General features: G+C 37.7%; 1 protein-coding gene across 1 annotated transcript; it reads right to left on the bottom strand.

The window, feature by feature from the left end:
- Positions 1-5,721: 5,721 nt before the first annotated feature.
- Positions 5,722-6,664, bottom strand: LOC108427240 (gamma-crystallin M2-like). The gene is made up of 3 exons (XM_017697240.1): positions 6,653-6,664; positions 6,299-6,541; positions 5,722-6,009 (listed from the first exon to the last, which is right to left on the bottom strand). The coding sequence occupies exons 1-3, from the start codon at positions 6,662-6,664 to the stop codon at positions 5,722-5,724; spliced, it is 543 nt and encodes a 180-aa protein (XP_017552729.1).
- Positions 6,665-10,659: the final 3,995 nt, after the last annotated feature.

Here is a 10,659-nt window from a genome sequence, read left to right on the forward strand (position 1 = left end):
ATGAATTAAACATTTTCCTCACAGAAAGAAGCTCTAATGTTTAAAAAAACGACCATGGGTATATTGGATAGGCAGCCTAAGCATTAGCTTAGCTTTTCCTAGTTAGCTAGTTTGCATTAGCAAAGGGACATTTGCAGTTCAAAATAAAAACAGACATAAATACAGAGCTGCCTGCTGTATTTGTTCTTAAAACGGTAAAATCTAGTATAATACTAAAAGAACACAGTAGCTGTTTAGATGAAATTTGTGTATTTTGGCAGTTTTTGTGCTAACACCTAGGATTATGGGATGTGTAAGGCAGCAAAGCATACTTCAATGTTGCCTTCAAAAAACAGGCAGTATTGTAAACAAACATTCGATTCGGACATGACCGGGTGCGTGGGTGCTGTCTGAGGAGGCAGCATTTTCTCTTTCAGACACAAACATTGTTTAGTCTAGAATGACAGTAAATGCTAATCTGAATTGCTGTTAGCCTAGCACTTACAAGATACTAGAATCCTAGTAGCTTGTAAATGCTAGCAGAAATTAGCCTTATCATAGAGGTAGTTTTCTCTTATCTTGATGAGTTTTGACATTTATGAAGGCTCTAACATTCATGTCTTGCCATTTTTAGTACCAATTATATCCTGTTTTCATCTGGAGCTAGTTCTGTGTGTAGTAAAACCAGCATTTTTATGTCATTGTCTGCTGATTTATAGGAGTGAAATTGCACCATTTCTTACATCATAATGATCCAAGTTTAACATGAAGGCAAAGAACTTCAGATTTTGTTTAATATCGCCGAGCGAACATTCCGTGCAGCTTTGCTTCATAAAAAAACTATAATAGTATTAACATAGATGTGACTAAACAACCGTCATTGTGAATGTGGAGTTTTAAGAATCAGCAATATGCATGTGAAAGAGAATCAGTACAATGAAGTAATATAAGTTCTTCAGCATCCACTTCTTGGAGTGAAAGCTATGTAACTGACCCATCTATGTTTTGCTCACATGTGCATTCTTACATACGCATCATTAAAATGCATGCTGTTGCACTGTTAGAGCATTTAAATCTCATTCAACCTATAGAGACATTATAATTCAAACCTAAATTTAGAGCATGTTATTGATTTCAAATGATATTTATGTTGTGTAAAAGTTACAACCTTTGTGCAACAACACTAATGTTAGTATGATGGCAGATTTGTTGTCTTTTTTTTTACTTTTTAAAGTTTTAATCCGGAGATGCGACATTATGAAGCGGACCTAAACAAAGCTCTACTGTTTCGCTTTGGGTTGAATGGGATTTTGCCGCTGTTCTGTAAAGCTTGCCTAACTTAGGTACTGTCACTACGAACGAGGGCAAATATTGGCGAAAATTAGAATAGAATAGAATAGAATAGAATAGAATTCAACTTTATTGTCATTGCGTATGTCGCAGGTACAAAGCAACGAAATGCAGTTTGCATCCATCCAGAAGTGCTTAGCAGAAATATAAATATGTATGTTACAATGTACAGTAAGTATAGTATATACAGGTTAAAAAAATATGAGGGGGTATGAACATGAAGGGGGTTATACAGTTTATAAACAAGAATGTACAGATTATAAATATGAAGGGGTATAAAGTACTATGAACTATGAATAAATATGAGGGGTTATAAAGTACTATGAACAGTTTATAAATATGAAGGGGGATAAGTATGTGCTTATGAACAGGTAGAGTATTTACACTGTATATACAATAATGGGCAGTATATACAGCAGAAGTAAGTGCCGGTAAGTGGTGTTGAGTGGTGTGTAAGTCTGTGTGTTATTGGTGTGTGTTAGGGTACAGTCCATTGTTATTTGTTAGGTATCAGGAGGCAGAGTTCAGGAGTGTGACAGCTGTTGGAAAGAAGCTGTTCCGGTACCTGGTGGTCTTAGTCCGGAGGCTCCTGTTTACCAACCAGACTCATTCTTTGGTGTCATTACGTAGGAATTTATAGTCTCATTATACAAACCAGTTTAAGTCGAAGATGTTTTTGTTTTGTTTTTTTGCTAATGTCTTAACACTATGATAATTGTTTCATTAAATGTTAACATTTTATTGAAGATCACTGTGCAGTCATTCAATCTTTTGTGCAGCTTTGCTTTGTGATTAAAAAAAATCTACATTTTATTTTAAGGAACACTTACTGGGGGCTAATTAAGGTCTAACTGTTTGTTCAAGGCCAAATTAGATGCCTTTAAGTTATATATTAAACTTCACTATGACCAGTATTAGGACATCACCAATAATTTGTTGATTTGTTAAGTGGGTGAAATTGGTAGCATCTGATTCTTACAGGTTATTGGGTAACATGGTAGCATAAATAACTTCTGCATTTTATTGCTTTAGAGCTAATAAGAGTTGAATTACCATTGAAGATGTGTTCTATGTTCTAAAGTGCAGTTTTAGCTTTCAGTCTATTTAAGTCTATTTGTGTGACAAATTCAGAATATGTTTACAGTATGTTGGTTTCCAATACTCCACTAATATGTCAATATATCTAGAACTTTAATGCTGCCAATTATACACTATTAAGATATGAATGTAAATATTTAGATATTTAGATTTTGCATAATATGGTCTTAGGTGTTGCATTATTATGCATTATTAGAACCAAAAACACAAATATTGTTGATTTTTACATAAGAGGCTTCCAATTATGTACTAATATAGGCCATGATGAAGACACCTTCATGTACAATGAATAAATCAAATCAAATCAAATCAAATTTATTTGTGTAGGGCTTTTTACAATGGATGTTGCCACAAAGCAGCTTCACAGAATTCCAGAAAAGACAAGAATGTAAAACCCCCCGGTGAGCAAGCTAGGGGCGACAGCAGCAAGGAAAAACTCCCTCAGACCTGGGAGGAACCAAGACTCACCAGGGGGGGACCCATCCTTCTCTGGTCAGACTACCTTCAAGTGATCATTTAGATGTGTTGAATTTGGGCTTTATTGCTCAAAGAACAAGAACAATTTGTCTTATGTGGAAGGTTACATTGTTGGAATGATGTGTGTAACCAGTGGCTAGTTGTCATTTCAAACTAGTTTCGATTAGCTGCAAAAACATAGTGCAGCGCTGTAGCATAGCATTTTTTGAACACTTCTTTGAACTCCTTTGAATGTTGCAGCTGTCCTTTACATTGCGTGCAAAGTTCATGATGAGCGGACTAATTCAAATGCTCTCAAATCTCCTGGAATAAAACCTCTGTATGCTAACTTACTTTAAAGGCTACACATGTTTTTGCATTCTCCTGTAAATGACTATTTTAGAGATGCAGTGATGTTTCATTCCTATTATGCAAGCCAGTTTAATATCCCTTAACCCCTTAAAATGCCAGGCTTATTGCATAATACAGCTTATTATTCAGTAACTACAGGGGCTTCAGTGCAAACTGGTTGAGTTATTCTTAGGTTATGTACAGGTGTAATAAAGCTGTGGGCCTGCCAACAGGCCATGGCCATGTAATGGGTTAAGCGTAAGCTTTTTCTTTGAAGATACATTTGTTTCATTCTAATACTGCTGAATGGGAAAATGAAGGCACCCTTCATTATTTGGTCATGGACCATTGGATGGCAGTGGTGAGTAACAGAGTAGTTGAATCAGAGAATGGACTGGGGGTGGGAAGGGGGGTGTTTCCAGGGTGTTTGTGAAAAGAATGATAAGCTAGCATGTTGACAAGCCACATTTACATATAAACGCATCTACATGCACACACAAATCCAGGGCGTGCTTGCCTCCCAGTAGGGGTTTAATAGGCAGATGACAGTGCAGATCAGTGGGCAGTGGAGTAGAGAGGAGGTTAAGCCTGACCTTTGACCTTCCTCATAAACAGCACAATAGCAAAAAGGTGCCAGCCGTCCACATCCTCCTTTGCCTCAAAGGAAATGTCCAGCAGAGAGTGGACCTCAGGCACGCACCCCATAGGGTCCCAAATCAACCCCATTTACTCCAGCTAACCCCCAAATCTTCAGCAACCCCCACTACCCACCCTCTATTGCTAGCAATGAGCTCACACTCTGGCTTTTATAAGCTCAACTAACCCCAACTGAAACCTCAGCCCTGAGGTCAAAGGCCTTTTTTCTAGAACTTTACATCCTACATTCTTTTGACTTTATTTACATTTGCAGCTTTGTGTGATGATGTGTGCATGTAAGGTTCTTGGTTTTAGGTACCCAAAGGTTTAAGCATGAGAAGTTGAGAGTTATTACTTTAATTTTGCTCTACTATTCAAATGTAAATATGGAATTACATATGCTGGTTGTGCAATGAATAATAGATACATGAGTCTGAGTCAGCACTTTCAATTTTTCTCTGTTTCTTCTGATGGCAAACAATAACAAAATCATGACAAAAATATAATGGAAACGTTTTATTTTCCCAAAACAGGACTGTACACTCAACAACAACTTTTTGTTATGCTTGTTTCAAAAATTTATATTGCATAAAATCCTTGTGCGGTCTTGATACCGTATGAATACACACACACACACACACACACACACACACACACACACACACACATATATATATATATATATATATATATATATATATATATATATATATATAGCAGTGTTATTATGAGAGTGGCAATGGGAAATGTCATGGGAGATTCTGCCCATTCATATATGCATATGACAGCATATATAATAGTATATGACAGCATATGTCACATGCTATTTTTTGCTTGTCTTGTAGAGACTGTATGCTGACCAGTAGATTACTTGAAGTCAGTTTGTTAAGATAGCTGTCATAAACATTTTTAGAATTTGTCACGAAAGACAACTTAGGACTCATTAAAGAGAAATTCCAGAGATTTTGCTAAATTTTTGCATAATTGATTGTTTAAGATATAAACAAAGTAATTTAGAGTGGTTTTATGTGAAGATTTCCTGACAGTGGTGGTGATACGAACTAGGGGTGTTGACGTCTACAGTGCAAATGTACTATCATTTCATTTACTGTCCGAACCTACACATGTCTTCATGAGTTATATGTAAAGCTGATGTAGTAATAATAATAAGTAATAAGTAATAATGGTCAATCTGAAAAAAAAATGTTTTACCTTAGAACACCTTTCATGTATCCCTCTATCATGAATGGATTAAAATAAATTGATTAAAATATGTTTTAGACCAAAACTTTATAACAGAGCTACCAAAAAACAATGTCTCAGACACTATCCGGCAGTCTATTCATAAACATTTTAATGTACCACCTGTCTGTGAGGGAGATTTTAGAGCCGTTAAAATCTTCTGCCGTCTGGTTTATCTCCACTGTGAACATTTCTGACTTAGTAAGTTTCTCTAGAATAAAGCTTTTTGCACCAAAGCACTGAATGATTTGATAACATGTTAGCTATTTAATTATGAGTTCCCCTTTAGCATTTCATCTGTCTATGATTATGCTGAAATAACTGATAGGTGAACACAATGTTGGATTCAGGAGTCAGCAGACCACCTTCAAACATCACTTAAGGTGATATTTTTAGCTCAATAAACCACTAAAGCAGATGACTCTGTGAACCTGTGACTCTACCAGAGATGTTCATGCAAAAATATAATTAACTTATTTTACATTCTGTGCTTTAAACAATATATGCCTGGATAACAAGCATGTGGTGTTGAGAAAAAAAATCTGAAAACTGCAGTTTATTTTTTAAAAATGTTTATTTAAAAACTGGTTCAGATCGCTTTAGTTGGTTTTAATACCAGGAATCCATGATGCGCCTCATGCTCATGAATCCCATGCCACTCATGCCGCTCATCATCTCCCTGAAGCTCCTGTACTCTCCAGGCCTGAAGTACCACATCTTGCCTCTGTAGTTGGGCTGCTCGTACATGAGCCAATGGCCGTCCATCACGTGGCAGGACATGCAGCCGCTGGACCACTGGTAACGGTCCATGAAGGACTCACAGTCATCACTCATCTCGTACATCTGGCCCATGAAGTTCTCCCTCTCATAGATCCTCATTCTGTAGGATCCTCTGTGCTGTTTGGGAAATAGAACAGAATATGTCAATTTTAGGCCGGTCAGGGTTTGGACAGGCCAGGAATTCTTCAATATTTCCTTTTCTGTACAACTGAATTAAGTTAGTCAGCTAAGTCTCAAGGCCTTCAAGAGTACAATCGGATGTGCTACAGCAAGCTAGACATGAAACTGATGGTCCTAGGGCTCTCTTTGTAAACATACAAAGTGAACCAATATGGCCAGTGAGTGTAGCTATAAGGAATCTAATAAATAACATGCTGTCATTGAACTGCACAACTAACAGCCGTACCATAGGGATCATGCGGCAAGACCTGATCCAGTTGTTGAATCCCCACATGCTCATGTAATCAGCGTACTCGCCCCTTCTCATGAAGTACTGGTTACCCATGTAGTTGGGGCGGTCATACACCATCCAACAACCGCTCTCCACCCTACAAGAGTGGCAGCGGCTCATGTAGGAGGACATATCGGAACAATCGCCGCTGCACTCATAAGAGCGGCCCATGAAGTTCCTGTCCTCGTAGAAGATGACCTGTTTTCGAGAAGATCAAAAAGCAAATTAAACATCATTCATGCTATGTGCTAATGCTAAAATAACTTTTTTTTAATTAATATTTGCAGATCATTTGTTGCTATTGCTTACCTTGCCCATCATTTTGACAGTTGTTGCTTGTCAAAGCAGAGCTTGACTAGATGGCTGGATGGTGAGCTGATGTTCTGCCTGGTTTAACCCACATATTTATACCTGTCCTGGCCCAAAAGAACATGGGCCTTCTATTGTGAAAACTCCTGACCAAGCAATACAGCTCAGGGGCCCATGGAAAGCCGAAGTGCTTTGACCACGCTTCCATGTGACGTGGTCTCCAGAAGACTTTAGAATGGACCCCATTGGCAAGACAATGCAGATTTGCTTGTTCTAAAAATGCTTTGTTTTGGTCTTTACATCCAGAGGGATGCCAGCACCACCCATGCTATTGTTATTGTTGTCACAAATGCATGACCTACACATGGTCTCCAGGAATGTCTTTTTTATTTTTTTGCAATCTGGCAGAACTATGAACTGTTTTTTTTGTTGTTGTTGCTAGAGACAAAACAAGAGGCTAACATTACCAAATATTTTCAATCAAGACTTCATCACACAGTGATTTATGCCTAGAGTGTAGACTTATTGCTGTTGTTTTGCTGTATATCAGATGTAGGCCATGGTGTTCAGATTGGTACCATAGTGTATCAGTTTATGCTGACGGCTGACACTTTTCAGCCCTTTTCCACTTGACCATACTGCGATAAATCTATCCATCTGTGGATCTGCGGCAAGCTCACTGGCTGCTATTCCAAACTGAGATCAGCTGCTTGCAAGAGATCTGACCTGGAAAATCACACACTATACTTAATTTAGGCATAAATGTTCATTTAATCCCTTAAAACTGTGGTTGTATTATTTAATTGTTCATTGTAAGACCTAAGTATGAGTGAGAAATGAAATGTGAGCCTACATACATGTGCTTGCTGTGTCAAACCTCTGTCAAAATACAGGGTGATTCAAAAAGATTAATCTGATTTCAAAATGATTTATTTCACTTGTAAATCATTACAGAACAATGCAGTAAAATTGGAAACGGTTTACATGAGCATAAATAAATAAAATTGTCATTTTACAAGTGTTCAATATGACCTCCTCCAGCTGTACGGACAACATCAAATCGATGGTGAAATTCACCTCATGCTTGATTGAGCATGTCAGGTGTCACTGTACTCAGAGCTCTTTCAATGCGATTTCAGAGATCATCCAGTGTTGAGTGCTCTGAGCGGTTGGCGATTCACTGCTGACGAAAATCTCATTGCACAGTTATGACGGATTCACTCTTATTGAAGTGGAGAGCACAAAACGCTTTCTGCTCAGGGGTCACATCTCCTTGCAGACTGAAGGGAGCCATCTTCCAGTGACAGTCAGAAACTCTATGACCCCCTGAAAGAGTCTATGACTCTTTCAATTGGTGCGTGATTGGTTCCTAGGCATCTCACTGTTGTAAAAATATGGCACTTTGAAACAGGATGAATCTTTTTGAATCACCCCATATTTTGTTGAAATACTTAATAATAATTGTAGCGAATTAGCCAAAACAATTGTGACCAAAGGAATGCTTCCATGAGAACCAAACATACACAGTTTTCCATTTAGCCTAGATGCGGTCAATCAGCAAAGATATTTTTGGTGTCCAAATTTTACTTTAACACTGGAGCCATGAGACTGTCATTTCTAACAAACGCTTAAAGTCTATGGTCATCCAAAACATTTCTGTAAATAAACCCTAAAACCCACACAAACAGTGTGGGGTAGTCATGGGCTGGAGGTTAGGGAACCAGCCTCGTGACCGGAAGGTCGCCGGTTCGATCCCCAGAGCCAACAGCACATGACTGAGCTGTCCTTGAGCAAGACACCCAACCCCCAACTGCTCCCCAGGCGCTGCTGATTGGGCTGCCCACCGCTCTGGGCAAGTGTGCTCACTGTATGTGGTGTTTCACTTCATGGATGGGTTAAATGCGGAGGTGAAATTTTCCCATTGTGGAACTAATAAGGGTCACTTAAACAAACCACATCCAGTGCTTTCTTAAGGTTGCTCAGACTTGATGTGGTGTGAGCTATAGAAATGAACAAAATGTAATTGTGTAGATGAACACCGGGAAGAATATCTGACTACTGTTTGTGCTAATGCACGTAATGCAGGATGTTATATGCACATTATAGATCACATTTGTGGTTTCTGTTGATTCTGTTTATAAATAACTGTATAATTTTTTTTTCTAGCTGAAAGTTTTTCAAAATAGAAACAACAGAAATCTCCAGTGTAGTAGTGTCCATTTGCCTGAGTGCCATTTGTGCCTGTGAAGGGGAGTTGGATTCTGTGTGGAGGTGGAATTGGGTACAACATGTTTTTTTAAAGTGGCTGCTCGCTGTGTACTGCTACTTAATGAAGATTTGTTCATTTTTATAGTTTACAGTGTCATACTGTATCCAAAACTGCATTGGCAAATCTGTGAAACATTTATGAAGACCTGAATGTGGTTTGAGCAGGTTGAGAGATGTATTTACAGAAACGCTGTGGATGACTATTGATTTCTAGTCTAGTTTTTAGCAATATTAGCCTCATACCTTCAGTGCTAAGCAAAAGAAACAAACTTTTGACATAAAGCATGTCTTGGCTCATGTATTACATTGAGTGTAAGTGAAATATTCTATAATTATTTTTTGTCAAACCATTCCAATACTTTTAAAAGAAGAGCTATGAGGAGACAATGTAACTAATAATCAATATCCTACCAATTACCAGAATTAATACTGCATGCCTAAATCTTTCCTCAAACTGCAAGTTATTACGTGGTTTGTGAGTTGTTATGGGGTTTCCATAATATCTGTAATGTGAAAAATGTGTACAGTCATATGCAAAAGTTTGGGAATCCCTTGTCATATGATACATTTTGGTCATTTCCAACGCGAAAATATAACATTCTCTGCAGAGAACATGCTTTTGCACATTCAGTGCACACTTACTGTTCATTTGCAGAATTTAACATATTGGGGGAAAAAAATTAAAAGTAAAATGTGGCCTTTGCAAAAATTGTGGCACATTTTATATATATTTTTCCAATATGTTAAACTCAATAAATAAATTAAAAATGTGCAATAAAATTTGATCATGAATATTAATGTTTGTTCCCTGTATAGGATGTATTAACTTTTCACTTAGAAAGTCAACAAAGCTTATTATTGGACTTGGGTGCTCAAACTTTTGCATATGTAAATTAGAGTTTTGCAACTAGCCCTTTAGGTAGTTTACAGAACTTTTAAACTGCCAGACTTTATTAGCTAAATTCTTTTATTTAGTCAAACTGAAGTGTTTAGTACCACGCATAATGAAAGGTGATCTGATCAAATTAGCAGACTAGTTTTAAAAGCGAAAGGAACAGTGTTTCTATGGCTCCAGGTCAGACCGCATGGCACCGGCTGTGGGCAACACTGCTTTAGAGGGATTGCTGTTCTCTGATCAGAGGACTGAAGCTTTCCAGTCTGTGGCGGATTACTTGCTAAGCGCTGGTTTGTTTGGGTGCCTTTAAAATGTCCGTCCTGCGGCCCTTTTCCAAAACACATGTTAGTGATTTACTACAGAGGAAAAGGGAGGCAGGGTCCTGCGTGGGTGTGCATCCATATGTGCATGTTTGTCTTTGTCCTGCTTTCCTTCACTGAAAACTGAAAGCCTCATAACAAAGAAAACTACCCTTCAGAATTCACAGAAGATAATGAAAACATGGTGCCATTCCATATGGATTATTTCTCAGTGGACATGACTGAAACATGCTGAGAAATTCTGTCAGAACTTTTCAATCAGTGCTACATTTGCAAGTAGGAGAAGTTTTCTTTTCATTTTGATTTGCATAAAGAATTACTGTATGGAATTACTGTTTTTGATAACATAAAACCAATTTGGTTGCAGATACATATATGAAATGACTCCAATATGATGTAAATATTCTATAGATTTTATGTTACAGGAAGCTGTAAAAATAAAGAAATTCCGAATGGTAAATGTAAATGTAGACAATACTAGAATTAACAACCATTTGTCACTGTGAAATTAGACCTCTGCATTT

Source organism: Pygocentrus nattereri, chromosome 23 (genome assembly GCF_015220715.1).
Source record: "Pygocentrus nattereri isolate fPygNat1 chromosome 23, fPygNat1.pri, whole genome shotgun sequence".
NCBI lineage: Eukaryota > Metazoa > Chordata > Actinopteri > Characiformes > Serrasalmidae > Pygocentrus > Pygocentrus nattereri.